Below are 18,768 nucleotides of genomic sequence, written 5' to 3' on the forward strand. Positions count from 1 at the left end.
CACAGACAGGGCGAAGGTGGGAGTCAACCACACAGACAGGGCGAAGGTGGGAGTCAACCACACAGACAGGGCGAAGGTGGGAGTCAACCACACAGACAGGGGGAAGGTGGGAGTCAACCACACAGACAGGGCGAAGGTGGGAGTCAACCACACAGACAGGGCGAAGGTGGGAGTCAACCACACAGACAGGGCGAAGGTGGGAGTCAACCACACAGACAGGGCGAAGGTGGGAGTCAACCACACAGACAGGGCGAAGGTGGGAGTCAACCACACAGACAGGGCGAAGGTGGGAGTCAACCACACAGACAGGGAGAAGGTGGGAGGACACCACACAGACAGGGCGAAGGTGGGAGGACACCACACAGACAGGGCGAAGGTGGGAGGACACCACACAGACAGGGCGGAGGTGGGAGGAGACCACACAGACAGGGCGGAGGTGGGAGGAGACCACACAGACAGGGCGGAGGTGGGAGGAGACCACACAGACAGGGCGGAGGTGGGAGGAGACCACACAGACAGGGCGGAGGTGGGAGGAGACCACACAGACAGGGCAAAGGTGGGAGGACACCACACAGACAGGGCAAAGGTGAGAGGACACCACACAGACAGGGCAAAGGTGGGAGGACACCACACAGACAGGGCAAAGGTGAGAGGACACCACACAGACAGGGCAAAGGTGAGAGGACACCACACAGACAGGGCGAAGGTGAGAGGACACCACACAGACAGGGCGAAGGTGAGAGGACACCACACAGACAGGGCGAAGGTGGGAGGACACCACACAGACAGGGCGAAGGTGGGAGGACACCACACAGACAGGGCGAAGGTGGGAGGACACCACACAGACAGGGCGAAGGTGGGAGGACACCACACAGACAGGGCGAAGGTGGGAGGACACCACACAGACAGGGCGAAGGTGGGAGGACACCACACAGACAGGGCGAAGGTGGGAGGAGACCACACAGACAGGGCAGAGGTGAGAGGAGACCACACAGACAGGGCGGAGGTGGGAGGAGACCACACAGACAGGGCGGAGGTGGGAGGAGACCACACAGATAGGGCGAAGGTGGGAGGAGACCACACAGACCGCTCTCAGAACACTTTACCTGAAAGCCTGTGAGAGCAAGAGTTACCAGAAGAGGAGGAAAGACCAGGCAGGAAAGAGCTCACAGTGTGTAGCAGCATAGGAACACTTTTAGTAGCAGGCAGAGCCTCATAAAGATGGACACAGCTGCTGATAGACTGGCTTCGCTTAGCTTCCATCACAGTGAAAGAGAGAGAGAAAGAGAATGCAGGAGGGAGAGAAGAGAAAAGAGAGAGAAGTCAATAAGACCATTCAATGCAGAACATCAGGACACCACTGGCAAAAAAAAACTAAAAACTGTTTTTGTTGTTGTAAGAAATAACTTAGTGAAGGTAAATATTACTAAAGAAGAAAAAAATCCACTAAGGGCTGAATCCTAATTTGAGATCTGTGGGTGTAACTTGAATTGTCATTAATGTCAATTTACTTGAAAATGCAAGAAGGTTTTTGTGTGCATCACAACTTCAGGCCTGTGAAGAAGAGTGAAACAGTGAAAGAACAGGCACAGTGAAGTTACTGACACAGGAAATGAAGAACTAATAACAGACTTCAGTGTAACTAGAACCTAAATAGAATATGTTAGAGCCTAAATCTGAGGCTCGTTCTCATGTTAATTTGATACTTGAGGGCTCTTCACCGAAACAAATACACACAGAGCTCTAAGAGATTTGTTGTTGCATAAAAATACACTTTTTTGACTAAAAAAAATCTTTCAAAAATGACATTTGAGAGACACACTTGGGCACATGACAGAAGAGGATACATAGAAATGGCTTGAGCACATCGCAGTAAAGGCAACTTATTTCCCTCCACAGCTTCTAATGTTATCTCCTTGAATAGACTAACAACAAGAAAGGCAACTGCAGTTAGTTAGTGCTGGGAGACTGGAGCATTTAAAGTAGATAGGGATACAATGAATGTACAGTACAGCACATATGACAGTATTGTACATTATTTCCAGAACAAGAAGAGGTACCGGTTTTGAATAGGTAATAGTCGGTCAATAGGGCAATATGACCCTATTAATTAGTTCCCAGGACTTTCAATATCCTGTCGAAGGAAATGCTCATCAGAAAAACATTGCCAAAGTACGTATTTGCATAAATGAGTATACACAAGTTTTCACTGTTTTCTAAGATAAGGCATTGGGGTATTGTGTGTGGACAGCACTTCAGGCATCATTTAAAGGAGAGAAGAGCATTGCAAGATAAGGAGGACTCCATTCTCTGCCTAGACCACACTTTAATTACTCTTTCATTTGGAGTTTCTGCTACAGACCGCTACTGTTATCCGTTTATGCATATTAATGAGCATTAATTACGCTCTTAATGAAACTATCAAAAACGTCCAAGGGATTGATGTGTGGGCTCCCTCTCAAGGAGAAGAGGGTGGAGGGGGAGGGATATTGGGACGTTTGAAGATCAATTTGGGAGAAATCCAATTAGGCGAGAGAAAAGGACAAATTTGAGGCGGTTGGCAATTCATGTCAGTCTCTGTCTGCATGCAGATATACGCACATGTGTATTCTCTCACACACACAAACAAAGCTTCTAAGAGTCCTTCGGGCTCAACTACATCTGGTCCAGGCTCAACAAGCTCTTCAGTGAGCAGAGATACTATCAGTCATTCAGGAGAGAGAGAGATTAACAGAGAGACAGACACACAGAGAGACAAAGAGACATAGACAGAGAGACAAAGAGACACAGACACACAGAGAGAGACCGAGAGAGAGAGAGAGAGAGAGAGAGAGAGAGAGAACCAGCCCCGTCTCCCCATCCCCATACCCCTGAACCAGCCCCGTCTCCCCATCCCCATACCCCTGAACCATCCCCCCATCCCCATACCCCTGAACCAGTCCCGTCTCCCCATCCCCATACCCCTGAACCAGCCCCGTCTCCCCATCCCCATCTCCCCATCCCCATACCCCTGAACCATCCCCGTCTCCCCATCCCCCTGAACCATCCCCGTCTCCCCATTCCCATACCCCTGAACCATCCCCGTCTCCCCATCCCCATACCCCTGAACCATCCCCGTCTCCCCATCCCCATACCCCTGAACCAGCTTCGTCTCCCCATCCCCATACCCCTGAACCAGCTTGGTCTCCCCATCCCCATACCCCTGAACCAGCTTGGTCTCCCCATCCCCATACCCCTGAACCATCCCCGTCTCCCCATCCCCATACCCCTGAACCATCCCCGTCTCCACATCCCCATACCCCTGAACCATCCCCGTCTCCCCATCCCCATACCCCTGAACCATCCCCGTCTCCCCATACCCCTGAACCAGCTTGGTCTCCCCATCCCCATACCCCTGAACCAGCCCTGTCTCCCCATCCCCATACCCCTGAACCAGCCCTACTCACAACTGAAGGAGGTGAGCAGCATTGTGTTGAATGACATGTCAGTTGGCATAATTGCAGGTACTGCAATGCATTGAGGACAGGAATGTGATTCTCCAGTCAGGAAAATGTCACTTGACACAGAGGCAGCCAATATCAGAGCCTTAAAAGGAAGAGATGCAGGCTCTTAGAGTTGGATGGAAATCTCTCCTGTCTGCGGAAACACTGACTGCTACGCAAATGGATGTTGCACCGCAATTTAGCAAGGAACACAGCCGGCAGAGGAAAAGGAAGAGATTCCATGATGAGACCGCTCAAGAGGAGACAGCAACGGTGTTTCAGAACACAGTGGGTTTTTTTACTGCTATGGACAACATCATAAGTGACCTGGACACTAGGTTCCAGAACACCGCAAAAAATTGTAGAATCATTTTCTGCTGTTCTGAAAGTTGGGCTGATTAGTGAGGATAAAGTCCCTTCTGTGGGCCAACCACTGATCATGAAGTATTCCAGAGATCTTACACCTGAGTTTCAACATGAAGTAAGACACCTGAACACTGTATATGCTGCCACTTATCCCCCCTAACTTGTTCCCTCTGTCTCCTGACACCTGAACACTGTACACCTGAACACTGTATATGCTGCCACTTCCCCCCCTAACTTGTTCCCTCTGTCTCCTGACACCTGAACACTGTACACCTGAACACTGTATATGCTGCCACTTATCCCCCCTAACTTGTTCCCTCTTTGTCTCCTGACACCTGAACAATGTACACCTGAACACTGTATATGCTGCCACTTCCCCCCCTAACTTGTTCCCTCTTTGTCTCCTGACACCTGAACACTGTATATGCTGCCACTTACCCCCCTAACTTGTTCCCTCTTTGTCTCCTGACACCTGAACACTGTACACCTGAACACTGTATATGCTGCCACTTATCCCCCCTAACTTGTTCCCTCTTTGTCTCCTGACACCTGAACACTGTACACCTGAACACTGTATATGCTGCCACTTCCCCCCCTAACTTGTTCCCTCTTTGTCTCCTGACACCTGAACACTGTACACCTGAACACTGTATATGCTGCCACTTCCCCCCCTAACTTGTTTCCTCTTTGTCTCCTGACACCTGAACACTGTACACCTGAACACTGTATATGCTGCCACTTCCCCCCCTAACTTGTTCCCTCTTTGTCTCCTGACACCTGATCACTGTATATGCTGCCACTTACCCCCCTAACTTGTCCCCTCTTGGTCTCCTGACACCTGAACACTGTACACCTGAACACTGTATATGCTGCCACTTACCCCCCTTAACTTGTCCCCTCTTGGTCTCCTGACACCTGAACACTGTATATGCTGCCACTTACCCCCCTTAACTTGTCCCCTCTTGGTCTCCTGACACCTGAACACTGTACACCTGAACACTGTATATGCTGCCACTTACCCCCCCTAACTTGTCCCCTCTTGGTCTCCTGACACCTGAACACTGTATTTGCTGCCACTTACCCCCCTAACTTGTCCCCTCTTGGTCTCCTGACACATGAACACTGTACACCTGAACACTGTATATGCTGCCACTTGTCCCCCCTAACTTGTCCCCTCTTGGTCTCCTGAACACTGTATATGCTGACACATTCCACTAACTTGTCCCCTCTTGGTCTCCTGAATATAATTTGTAAGATGCAGCTGCAAAGCATTTTTGGAGAAGTATGCATTGCTTTACGTATGTTTTGCACACTGCCTGTGACTGTTGCTGGTGGTGAGAGAGCTTTCAGTGAGCTAAAACTGATTTTAAAAACTATTTGAGGTCCACTATGTCCCAGGACAGGCTTTGCAGTCTTGCCATGCTGTCCATTGAAAGTCAGTTAACTAGAAAGCTGGACTTCAAAGACCTGATCAGTGACTTTGTTAGCAAGAAGGCTGGGCGCTGGGCTGTTTGTGACAACTGTTTAATGGCATGGCTGTGGATATTGGATCACTACACACATGATGCCCACATACTGAGAACAAGACTGAGAACAAGACTGAGAACAAGACTGAGAACAAGACTGAGAACAAGATGTATCTCAAAGTAATGGCTGGATTGACATAAAATTTGTTGTGCACAATCAAGACCCCAAGTGGAAGAAACCTATTGATTTGGTGACCTCTTGACCTTTCCTCTAGCGACACTATCAGGCCTTTTAATTCCCATTTTGGTTTCCATTTCCACCTTTACAGCTGCTTATTGTCTTGTTGGTATGTATACTTAGTTCAACAATCTGCTGCTGATTGTCTTGTTGGTATGTATACTTAGTTCAACAATCTGCTGCTTATTGTCTTGTTGGTATGTATACTTAGTTCAACAATCTGCTGCTTATTGTCTTGTTGGTATGTATACTTAGTTCAACAATCTGCTGCTTATTGTCTTGTTGGTATGTATACTTAGTTCAACAATCTGCTGCTGATTGTCTTGTTGGTGTGTATACTTAGTTCAACAATCTGCTGCTGATTGTCTTGTTGGTATGTATACTTAGTTCAACAATCTGCTGCTTATTGTCTTGTTGGTATGTATACTTAGTTCAACAATCTGCTGCTTATTGTCTTGTTGGTATGTATACTTAGTTCAACAATCTGCTGCTTATTGTCTTGTTGGTATGTATACTTAGTTCAACAATCTGCTGCTTATTGTCTTGTTGGTATGTTTACTTAGTTCAACAATCTGCTGCTTATTGTCTTGTTGGTATGTTTACTTAGTTCAACAATCTGCTGCTGATTGTCTTGTTGGTATGTATACTTAGTTCAACAATCTGCTGCTTATTGTCTTGTTGGTATGTATACTTAGTTCAACAATCTGCTGCTTATTGTCTTGTTGGTATGTATACTTAGTTCAACAATCTGCTGCTGATTGTCTTGTTGGTATGTATACTTAGTTCAACAATCTGCTGCTGATTGTCTTGTTGGTATGTATACTTAGTTCAACAATCTGCTGCTTATTGTCTTGTTGGTATGTATACTTAGTTCAACAATCTGCTGCTGATTGTCTTGTTGGTATGTATACTTAGTTCAACAATCTGCTGCTTATTGTCTTGTTGGTATGTATACTTAGTTCAACAATCTGCTGCTTATTGTCTTGTTGGTATGATTACTTAGTTCAACAATCTGCTGCTGATTGTCTTGTTGGTATGTATACTTAGTTCAACAATCTGCTGCTTATTGTCTTGTTGGTATGTATACTTAGTTCAACAATCTGCTGCTGGTTGTCTTGTTGGTATGTATACTTAGTTCAACAATCTGCTGCTGATTGTCTTGTTGGTATGTATACTTAGTTCAACAATCTGCTGCTTATTGTCTTGTTGGTATGTATACTTAGTTCAACAATCTGCTGCTGATTGTCTTGTTGGTATGTATACTTAGTTCAACAATCTGCTGCTTATTGTCTTGTTGGTATGTATACTTAGTTCAACAATCTGCTGCTGATTGTCTTGTTGGTATGTATACTTAGTTCAACAATCTGCTGCTTATTGTCTTGTTGGTATGTATACTTAGTTCAACAATCTGCTGCTGATTGTCTTGTTGGTATGTATACTTAGTTCAACAATCTGCTGCTGATTGTCTTGTTGGTATGTATACTTAGTTCAACAATCTGCTGCTTATTGTCTTGTTGGTATGTATACTTAGTTCAACAATCTGCTGCTTATTGTCTTGTTGGTATGTATACTTAGTTCAACAATCTGCTGCTGATTGTCTTGTTGGTATGTATACTTAGTTCAACAATCTGCTGCTTATTGTCTTGTTGGTATGTATACTTAGTTCAACAATCTGCTGCTGATTGTCTTGTTGGTATGTATACTTAGTTCAACAATCTGCTGCTTATTGTCTTGTTGGTATGTATACTTAGTTCAACAATCTGCTGCTTATTGTCTTGTTGGTATGTATACTTAGTTCAACAATCTACTGCTGATTGTCTTGTTGGTATGTATACTTAGTTCAACAATCTGCTGCTGATTGTCTTGTTGGTATGTATACTTAGTTCAACAATCTGCTGCTGATTGTCTTGTTGGTATGTATACTTAGTTCAACAATCTGCTGCTGATTGTCTTGTTGGTATGTATACTTAGTTCAACAATCTGCTGCTTATTGTCTTGTTGGTATGTATACTTAGTTCAACAATCTGCTGCTTATTGTCTTGTTGGTATGTATACTTAGTTCAACAATCTGCTGCTTATTGTCTTGTTGGTATGTATACTTAGTTCAACAATCTGCTGCTGATTGTCTTGTTGGTATGTATACTTAGTTCAACAATCTGCTGCTTATTGTCTTGTTGGTATGTATACTTAGTTCAACAATCTGCTGCTTATTGTCTTGTTGGTATGTATACTTAGTTCAACAATCTGCTGCTTATTGTCTTGTTGGTATGTATACTTAGTTCAACAATCTGCTGCTTATTGTCTTGTTGGTATGTATACTTAGTTCAACAATCTGCTGCTTATTGTCTTGTTGGTATGTATACTTAGTTCAACAATCTGCTGCTGATTGTCTTGTTGGTATGTATACTTAGTTCAACAATCTGCTGCTGATTGTCTTGTTGGTATGTATACTTAGTTCAACAATCTGCTGCTTATTGTCTTGTTGGTATGTATACTTAGTTCAACAATCTGCTGCTTATTGTCTTGTTGGTATGTATACTTAGTTCAACAATCTGCTGCTTATTGTCTTGTTGGTATGTTTACTTAGTTCAACAATCTGCTGCTTATTGTCTTGTTGGTATGTATACTTAGTTCAACAATCTGCTGCTGATTGTCTTGTTGGTATGTATACTTAGTTCAACAATCTGCTGCTGATTGTCTTGTTGGTATGTATACTTAGTTCAACAATCTGCTGCTGATTGTCTTGTTGGTATGTATACTTAGTTCAACAATCTGCTGCTTATTGTCTTGTTGGTATGTATACTTAGTTCAACAATCTGCTGCTTATTGTCTTGTTGGTATGTATACTTAGTTCAACAATCTGCTGCTTATTGTCTTGTTGGTATGTATACTTAGTTCAACAATCTGCTGCTTATTGTCTTGTTGGTATGTATACTTAGTTCAACAATCTGCTGCTTATTGTCTTGTTGGTATGTTTACTTAGTTCAACAATCTGCTGCTGGTTGTCTTGTTGGTATGTATACTTAGTTCAACAATCTGCTGCTTATTGTCTTGTTGGTATGTTTACTTAGTTCAACAATCTGCTGCTTATTGTCTTGTTGGTATGTTTACTTAGTTCAACAATCTGCTGCTTATTGTCTTGTTGGTATGTATACTTAGTTCAACAATCTGCTGCTTATTGTCTTGTTGGTATGTATACTTAGTTCAACAATCTGCTGCTTATTGTCTTGTTGGTATGTTTACTTAGTTCAACAATCTGCTGCTTATTGTCTTGTTGGTATGTTTACTTAGTTCAACAATCTGCTGCTTATTGTCTTGTTGGTATGTATACTTAGTTCAACAATCTGCTGCTTATTGTCTTGTTGGTATGTATACTTAGTTCAACAATCTGCTGCTTATTGTCTTGTTGGTATGTATACTTAGTTCAACAATCTGCTGCTTATTGTCTTGTTGGTATGTATACTTAGTTCAACAATCTGCTGCTTATTGTCTTGTTGGTATGTATACTTAGTTCAACAATCTGCTGCTTATTGTCTTGTTGGTATGTATACTTAGTTCAACAATCTGCTGCTTATTGTCTTGTTGGTATGTATACTTAGTTCAACAATCTGCTGCTTATTGTCTTGTTGGTATGTATACTTAGTTCAACAATCTGCTGCTTATTGTCTTGTTGGTATGTATACTTAGTTCAACAATCTGCTGCTGATTGTCTTGTTGGTATGTATACTTAGTTCAACAATCTGCTGCTGGTTGTCTTGTTGGTATGTATACTTAGTTCAACAATCTGCTGCTTATTGTCTTGTTGGTATGTATACTTAGTTCAACAATCTGCTGCTTATTGTCTTGTTGGTATGTATACTTAGTTCAACAATCTGCTGCTGATTGTCTTGTTGGTATGTATACTTAGTTCAACAATCTGCTGCTGGTTGTCTTGTTGGTATGTATACTTAGTTCAACAATCTACTGCTGATTGTCTTGTTGGTATGTATACTTAGTTCAACAATCTGCTGCTTATTGTCTTGTTGGTATGTATACTTAGTTCAACAATCTGCTGCTTATTGTCTTGTTGGTATGTATACTTAGTTCAACAATCTGCTGCTGATTGTCTTGTTGGTATGTATACTTAGTTCAACAATCTGCTGCTTATTGTCTTGTTGGTATGTATACTTAGTTCAACAATCTGCTGCTGATTGTCTTGTTGGTATGTATACTTAGTTCAACAATCTGCTGCTTATTGTCTTGTTGGTATGTATACTTAGTTCAACAATCTGCTGCTTATTGTCTTGTTGGTATGTATACTTAGTTCAACAATCTGCTGCTTATTGTCTTGTTGGTATGTATACTTAGTTCAACAATCTGCTGCTGATTGTCTTGTTGGTATGTATACTTAGTTCAACAATCTGCTGCTTATTGTCTTGTTGGTATGTATACTTAGTTCAACAATCTGCTGCTTATTGTCTTGTTGGTATGTATACTTAGTTCAACAATCTGCTGCTGATTGTCTTGTTGGTATGTATACTTAGTTCAACAATCTGCTGCTTATTGTCTTGTTGGTATGTATACTTAGTTCAACAATCTGCTGCTGATTGTCTTGTTGGTATGTATACTTAGTTCAACAATCTGCTGCTGATTGTCTTGTTGGTATGTATACTTAGTTCAACAATCTGCTGCTGATTGTCTTGTTGGTATGTATACTTAGTTCAACAATCTGCTGCTTATTGTCTTGTTGGTATGTATACTTAGTTCAACAATCTGCTGCTTATTGTCTTGTTGGTATGTTTACTTAGTTCAACAATCTGCTGCTTATTTTATTCTTTGGTTTGTTATATCATTCTATAGATGATAATGTTCCTAATGTATATTTAAGTAACATTTATGTTAAGTTATTCATTAATGTTAAGAGAATTTTAACATTCAAATAAATTACACGTAGACTGTAAAAGACATCCTTTAGCACATTTCTTATAGAGGGGATCAGTCTTGCTTCAAATAGTGAATTCCACAATGTTGCACAGGGTTCTATTTTCACAGCTCATTTCAGTAAATATCCTACAAAGCTACGGTTAAAGCTTTTAACGGGTTGATTGGGTTCTGGAGGTGTGTGGTTACAGCAATTGCGCAGGGTTGGTGTGGCCTGTGGTGGTGGGGCCCAATGTGATATATTATCATGGAGCCCAAAATCCCTGGCGGTGTTCCTGTGTGTGTGTGTGTGTGTGTGTGTGTGTGTGTGTGTGTGTGTGCCACAGAACTGACACAGAAACATGATGACATTGGCCAATGACATTTGACAGGAACAACAGAGATTATCTGCTGTTCTTTTGTGCTTAGTGTTGAGCCTTTCACCAACACCCGGGCTAACACACACATGACCTTCTTTTATATAGACTCACTGTGGAGTCTACAGAGAGTCTGGTCTACAGCTGGTAGGGTGGCAAATCTATCAAACACCAGAGTGTCATAGAGGGATTCAACAGATCTTTATTTGGGCCACATTTGGCACTGGCAAAATGTCACTTCATTATAGTAGTGTGTGTTCACCTGTGGCTTTCTGTCGGACATTGTTGCGGGCCTTCTCCACGCCAGGGGCCCCTGAGGTGGTAGCGCTGCGGAACCTCATGGGCTCCTGGACCCCCTGCTGGTCTCCCTGGTTCCTCCAGCTCAGAGAGAATGACCTGGCCACCGCTGCTGCTTTCTGGGAGTCCTGGACCACTCCTGAGAGACATACAGAGAGAGAGAGACAGACACATAAATAATATCAATAGAAAATAAAAAAGAGAGACGGAATCTTGAGTTCTACCATTGCTGCTATTTGAACTGAGGCTTATACTGCATTACCCACCACTATCCCTGCATCTCTCTCTCCCTCCTTACCCCCTCCCTCTCTCCCTCCTTACCCCCTCCCTCTCTCTCCCTCCCTCTCTCCCTCCTTACCCCCTCCCTCTCTCTCCCCCTCCCCTCTCCCTCCTTACCCCCTCCCTCTCTCTCTCCCTCCCTCCCTCTCTCCCCCCCTCCCCTCTCTCTCCCCTCTACCCATCTCTCCCCCTCTCCCTCTACCCCTCTCTCCCTCTACCCCTCTCTCCCTCTACCCCCCTCTCTCTCCCTCTTCCCCCCTCTCTCTCCCTCTTCCCCCCTCTCTCTCCCTCTTCCCCCCTCTCTCTCCCTCTTCCCCCCTCTCTCTCCCTCTTCCCCCCACTCTCTCCCTCTTCCCCCCTCTCTCTCCCTCTTCCCCCCTCTCTCTCCCTCTTCCCCCCTCTCTCTCCCTCTCCCCTCTCCCTCTCCCCCCTCTCCCCTCTCCCTCTCCCCCCTCTCCCCTCTCCCTCTCCCCCCTCCCCCCTGCGACCCTCTCCCCCCCTCTCTCCCTGCCTCCTTACCCCGTCCCCTCTGTTTCTTCTCCTTCTGTTCACTGAGTTTGTCCAGGGGCAGGTTGCTCATGTCCAGGCCATAGACGGAGCGGGCCAAGACAGCGGTCAGAGAATCCATGATGCTGGCCCACTCTGTCACCAGCTCCTCCCAGCCTGTCAGAGACGACAGCACAGACAGCAGCTCGTCCCACAGCTCCCGAGAGATGAAGACACACAGGTTGGCCCGTACCCACGCCACGATGATTGTCTGGGGGAGGATGTACAGGGGCACACAAAACATATCTCATTAATCATCAGGGCCAGACAGCTGGTTCTCATTGGCTTGGAATCAAAACACCAACAACTAACAAGCCATTATAGCTGCAACATTAAAGTTACCCATAGGGAGCAGATTTGTCCTGTTTAAAAAATATCAAACGTCGTTTTTTCTCTGTAATACTACTGCTCATTAGCAATTTTATGAATTTGTCTTTAGCTAACCCAGATAGGTTCCCAATCTCCCAACCTCATAACTAACTACCCAGAAGCCATTTCAGGCTATCGAGTTAGAGTAGCTAGCTTGTCTAACTATCTTTTACATGACTGCTGGAAAGGTTGGTAGACAATAGAAAAGCAAGCAATAACTAAATGTACTGAATAAGACATTCCTTTCAATCTTTTACCCAGATTTTTAGTAAAGATGCAGAGAAGCATATTTGTTTCTTTAAAGGGGAATGCTTAAATATGCAGAAAAACAGACTTATTTGAATGTTGTTGTTTTTTTTACATAGAATTAAACAATGATTATGGCTCTGCAGGAAAAAGCAGTTTCACGTGTTTGATAATGCAAAATTGTCCAACAGTCCCCCTCTGGACCACCCCCCAGCAATCTTCACGTGCATTGTGCCGTCTCAGACTTATGGGGTGCTTGACTCCCCTGAACATTAACACATTATATTATCATCATGGACAACAACCATTTCCTGTAGCTTAGTAGGGCTTCCTCTAACAGAGGTATCAGAACAACTAACAGTAAGAGAGGATATAGGAGCAATAGGATGATCCCCAGACAGACTTACCCTGAAGAGGATGGCAGCCAGGCTCTCAGCGAAGGGGTCTTTTCTTTGGTTCTCCTGAGGCCTCTTCATCACCGCCTCAGTGATCCTCAGCAGCACCTGTAGCATCTGCTGCCTACACACACACACACACACCAGGACAAACACACACACACCAGGACAAACACACACACACCAGGACAAACACACACACACACACACACACACACACCAGGACAAACACACACACCAAGACAAACACACACACCAAGACAAACACACACACACACCAGGACAAACACACCAGGACAATCATACACACACACACACACACACAGACACACACAATGACACACACACACACACACCAGGATCCACACACCAGGACACACACACACACACACACCGGGACACACACCAGGACACACACACACCAGGACGGACACACACACCAGGACACACACACACACCAGGACGGACACACACCAGGACGGACACACACACACACACACACACACACACACACACCAGGACACACACACACCAGGACACACACACACCAGGACACACACACACCAGGACAGACACACACACACACACACACCAGGACAGACACACACACACACACACACCAGGACAGACACACACACACACACACCAGGACAGACACACACACACACACACCAGGACACACACACACCAGGGGACACACACACACCAGGGGACACACACACACCAGGGGACACACACACACCAGGGGACACACACACACCAGGGGACACACACACACCAGGGGACACACACACCAGGGGACACACACACCAGGGGACACACACACCAGGGGACACACACACCAGGGGACACACACACCAGGGGACACACACACCAGGGGACACACGGACACACACACCAGGACACACACACACACCAGAGGGCATTAGTCCATCATCGTCCATCACTGTGTCTCAGTAGATGAGTATACAACAGTTTCTGTCCAGGTCTGTCTGGTATTACAGTCCTTCAGGTACAAGCAACAGCTTGGTTTCGAATGATTGCATTAAACTAGTGGGTGTACACAATACACAGTCTATAGCCTTTGCACTGTGGCACTGTTTAGTTTATATCCGTACGCGTATGAGGTGCTGACTGCCGTACCATGTCTGTGTGTTCATGGCGTGCTCCATGATCATGTGGCGGTAGATGCTCAGCACCCCCTTGCACACCTCCACCTGGTTGTCCAGTAGTTTGGGCACGTCCTGGCATGGCTCCAGTAGAAACACGTTGGCAGAGTTGGTCAGGAACACCTGGGGAAAGAGCAACGAATAAACTATGGTCAGGGTTGACGAGATACAAACACATTGCTGGCCACAGAGGTCAAACAGAGGTTACAAAAGACAGAGGACATACTCTCACTCTCTCAAAACACACACACAACCACGTACCACACACACACACAACCACGTACCACACACAACCACGTACCACACACACACACAACCACGTACCACACACACACACACACACACACACACACAACCACGTACCACACACACACAACCACGTACCACACACACACAACCACGTACCACACACACACACACACCACACACCCAACCACGTACCACACACCCAACCACGTACCACACACCCAACCACGTACCACACACCCAACCACGTACCACACACCCAACCACGTACCACACACCCAACCACGTACCACACACCCAACCACGTACCACACACCGAACCACGTACCACACACACACACACACGCACACACACACACACCTGCAGGGTGGGCTGGATGCCAGCCTTGATGTCTCTGTTCTGTTCCTCTGTGAGACAGCCCCGGCTGATGGCACTGCTGAAAGAGTATGTTCTTCCCCAACTGGATGAACGCTTGTGACAGTGACTTTTCAACACCTGCCGGAGGACAGGACCATCCAGTCAGCATGTGAGTATGAAAGTGGTTGTGTTTCTCAATGACAATTTCTGATTTAATGTTAGTGCATGTGTGTCCACTGACTTGTTGTGCTGTTTGTGTGTGTGTGTGTGTGTGTGTGTGTGTGTTTGTTTGTGTCATTGACATTACCGGTGTGTGTGTGTTGTCAGTCTCAGTGATGAGCAGTTGCTCAGGGTTCTCCTCCACCTCAGCCTGTCTGCTCTTCTCTGGCTCCGTCATGAAGCCTGGCTTCTCCTGCAGGATCCACTTCCTGTACACCTTGATCACCTTCCGGGTCGCTGACGTCTCACAGGAGGGCAACAGGAAGGCCTGGAGCAGGACGACACAGACCGTTATTAAACAGTATTATACATGAGGAAACAACGGCCAGATGTATTGGATAATGAATACATTTATCTTCAGGATCATAACAGCAATAAGGTGTTTGTTAAATGGCATAAAGCAGATGTGGTTGCTAAGGACAAACGTTCCAATTCTTTATTTCATTTGCTCCAACTAAGATGATAGAGTTGATGTAGTGACAGTGTCTTTCCACTAGAGAGCAGTACAATACAACTAATAATATAACATGGTCTCCTATTGAGCATCATGTTTAAAAGCTGGCAGAGTATGAGAGGAAATCAGCTTCACAACTAAAACTACCCTTGCATAAGAAAAGCACAGTTTATACTCTCATTGAATCACATGGAATCTCTTCGCCATCATCTCTCTGCGGGCTGTACCTGGTGAAAGACCTCGTTGACGAAGTTGATGTTGTCCCGTGTGGAGAGCAGGATGCCGTGCACCATGTCGTAGACGCTGCGGTGCTCCTCGTCGATGCTGCACAGGCTGGAGTCGCTGGGGCGCCGGTCAGACAGCGTGCTACTGTTAGAGTGGCTCTTCTCTGGCTCTGTAGGGCCGTGGGGCTCCTCACTACCACCACGGTCTTTATCCCTCTCCTTCTCCTGACTGCTACTGCCTGCAGTGACAGTCTGAACACACAGCACGGCCAGGGTTTGGACAGAGTACCAGTGAGAGGTAGAGAAGGTTTAGGGCTGGATTCCAGTATACATTATATTAAGCAAAAATTATTCCAAACTTCTCCTTCGAATTGGCCATTCAATCTTTTCTGCATGGTGTCAAACTGAACCTGGATGACAGTACAGCGTACGACAGTGGACCTACCTGGATTAGTTTGGGGATGACCTCGTTCGTCCCGTTCTTGGCGCTGGGGGTGCTGATGTACTTCTTGTCCAGGAAGAAGGTGACCAGCCAGGTGATAAAGACCACACGGGGAGCTAGGTACTGGTCCCTCGTACAGAACGTGCTCTCGTTGTTACGGGTCACGGGGACATACAGAGGCTTTGGTCTGTGGTGGGGGAGGTCTGGTGAAGAGGAGAGAGAGAAACAAAGAGAGAGACAGAAACACAGAGACAGACAGAGACAGAGATTCAGAGATAGAGACAGAGAGAGACACAGAGACACAGAGCGAGCGAGAAGAAGATAAAGGGAGAGAGTTAAAGAGACAGAAAGTGGGTGGATAATTTCACAAGATTCAAATGCACTGCTCTCTTTGGTTTCACTGTCAGCTAAGACTGGTCATCATATGAAAATGTTTAATTCAGCCCTGAAAGCCATAGACCTGAATGTACCATGATAATTACAGTGAACCACAGTCTCATGGACCAGGTTATTGTGTCAAAGGATTTGAATTACTATAATTCATCATGAAACCTCTTTAAACATGGCTTCAATACCAATTAACTGGCAATTAGCCCAAAAAATGGATGTAATTCATCCTTAGACAAGAGAGTACATCATTACAACAGGGGAGATTCATGACAAGACATCTAAATTGCCTAACTCAGGAATATATGTGTATTTACTGTAGTAATTAGCTTGTGGGTCAAGTTTTGGATTTGGTAAAGGCCTGATGCTGCAATTACACAACAGAACTGGTTCAACAGAGGAAGATGATATTACACCCCTCTCCAAAGCGGTTTCTAAGGAGGGTAACTAATATCCTATTTGCGACACGCAACAACAAAACATAGCAATATGTCAGAAAGAGAGTAAAGTTACACATGAAGTATCTCAACAGAAGTGCAAATGGTCCCATATTCACATGACAGTATATAGACTGCTCACGGTAAAGGGAAAACCCACACCCACCCAGACACTCACCCGCCCACCCAGGCACTCACCCGCCCACCCAGACACCCAGACCCACCCAGACACTTACCCGCCCACCCAGACACCCAGACTCACACACCCACCCCCACACACCTACCTAAAAGTGGCTTGTAGAGGTTGGTGAGCTTGGTGAAGGAGGGGAAGAGGTGAGGAAGGTAGTACTTCTTGAACAGACTGAAGAGAAACCTGAAGCCGGTGTCCTGGTTGTCTTTGTTCCTCCACTCTAAACTAGACGCCTTTCAGACACAAAGAGACACACCGAGTCACTACTTAGCCAGACAAGACTCCCAGACAAGCTCTATACTGGATCCCTTACTTTGTTTTACAGTAAAGACCTCATTTAATTGGATCGTGCATTTTGAAAGAACTCGACCAGGGCCACATTCGGATTCAGCCAGTGCCGTCTAGATAGGACTGTTTTGTAGCTGGAGCCTCACCTGGACAACCATGAACTTGAGCAGGGTTTGGAGGATGTAGCAGGTCTGGTCATCTGCCAGCTTCTCCCCTGGCACAGCTGGCACCAGTGGGGTGATCTCCTCAGGCACCACCTTGGCTGTTGTGGGAAAGAGAGAGAGTGAGAGGGAAAGAGAGAGCAAGAGAGAGAGAGAGAGAGAGGGAGAGCAAGAGGGAAAGAGAGAGCAAGAGAGAGAGAGTGAGAGAGAGGAGAGAGAGGGAGAGCAAGAGGGAAAGAGAGAGAGCGAGAGAGAGGGAGAGAGACACACACTGATGAACACTATATTACTAATAACAAAACAGTTCTAAACTTTCTGAGGAGTGAGGACAACCTTCATCTCACCCCAGCAGCCTACTTCATGAAACAATCAGTGTAATTCCCCAGGACCCAGACAATTACAGTCAACAGTACCAGCTCAATTTGCACAACTTCCAGTTAGTACTGAAATAGGACTTGAAAACAAGCTGGGACACATTCAGCTGTAGCGGCAGGGGACCAGAATATGGAGGGGGGGGGCGGGGGGCACTAAGGAGGTTTGAGTGTTTGTGTGACGTTGAGGGGTCTCACCATCGGAAGGGTTGGAGAAAGGGTTGTAGATGATGGTATCCAGGGTGCAGGGTCCTCTGGTGGAGGGCACGGCAGGGAAGCCTGGCACCAGGCAGGCGAAGATGAGGAACTGCTCCTCCGCACAGTTATTCTGCAGGGCCTGCAGCCACAGCAGGAACAGACGAATTCCCTCACATCTGATCTGCAAGCAGGAGGACAGGGGACATGTTACTATACACAGAACAGGATCATGGTCCTGAAACATAGTGAAACCCCAAAATTGCCCTCGCTAGAAGCCTGTGTTTCAGACATAAGGAAGTGGATGGCTGCAAACTTTCTACTTTTAAACTCGGACAAAACAGAGATGCTTGTTCTAGGTCCCAAAAAACAAAGATATTTTCTGTTGAATCTGACAATTAATGTTGATGGTTGTACAGTCGTCTCAAATAAAATTTAAGGACCTTGACGTTACTCTGGACCCTGATCTCTCTTTTGACGAACATATCAAGACTGTTTCAAGGACAGCTTTTTTCCATCTACGTAACATTGCAAAAATCAGAAACCTTCTGTCCAAAAATGATGCAGAAACATGAATCCATGCTTTTGTTACTTCTAGGTTAGATTACTGCAATGCTCTACTTTCCGGCTACCCGGATAAAGCACCAAATATACTCCAGTTAGTGCT

At 45.5% G+C, this 18,768-nt stretch overlaps 1 protein-coding gene across 5 annotated transcripts in view; it reads right to left on the minus strand.

The window, feature by feature from the left end:
* Positions 1 to 18,768, minus strand: part of LOC110498370 (ral GTPase-activating protein subunit alpha-2) — a 190,110-nt gene that overhangs the window by 93,494 nt on the left and 77,848 nt on the right. For 4 of the 5 annotated variants that reach the window (XM_036954948.1, XM_036954949.1, XM_036954950.1 and 1 more), the window contains exons 6-17: positions 18,105 to 18,285; positions 17,521 to 17,636; positions 17,181 to 17,319; positions 16,076 to 16,275; positions 15,634 to 15,882; positions 15,041 to 15,220; positions 14,737 to 14,871; positions 14,104 to 14,252; positions 12,973 to 13,084; positions 11,924 to 12,161; positions 11,091 to 11,264; positions 1,107 to 1,256 (exon numbers count right to left, since the gene is read on the minus strand). In XM_036954948.1, the coding sequence (XP_036810843.1) occupies positions 1,107 to 1,256; positions 11,091 to 11,264; positions 11,924 to 12,161; positions 12,973 to 13,084; positions 14,104 to 14,252; positions 14,737 to 14,871; positions 15,041 to 15,220; positions 15,634 to 15,882; positions 16,076 to 16,275; positions 17,181 to 17,319; positions 17,521 to 17,636; positions 18,105 to 18,285 (2,023 nt within the window). The remainder of the gene's footprint in view (positions 1 to 1,106; positions 1,257 to 11,090; positions 11,265 to 11,923; positions 12,162 to 12,972; positions 13,085 to 14,103; positions 14,253 to 14,736; positions 14,872 to 15,040; positions 15,221 to 15,633; positions 15,883 to 16,075; positions 16,276 to 17,180; positions 17,320 to 17,520; positions 17,637 to 18,104; positions 18,286 to 18,768) is intronic. The other variant, XM_036954951.1, reaches the window with a different exon arrangement.

Source organism: Oncorhynchus mykiss, chromosome 19, assembly GCF_013265735.2.
Source record: "Oncorhynchus mykiss isolate Arlee chromosome 19, USDA_OmykA_1.1, whole genome shotgun sequence".
NCBI lineage: Eukaryota > Metazoa > Chordata > Actinopteri > Salmoniformes > Salmonidae > Oncorhynchus > Oncorhynchus mykiss.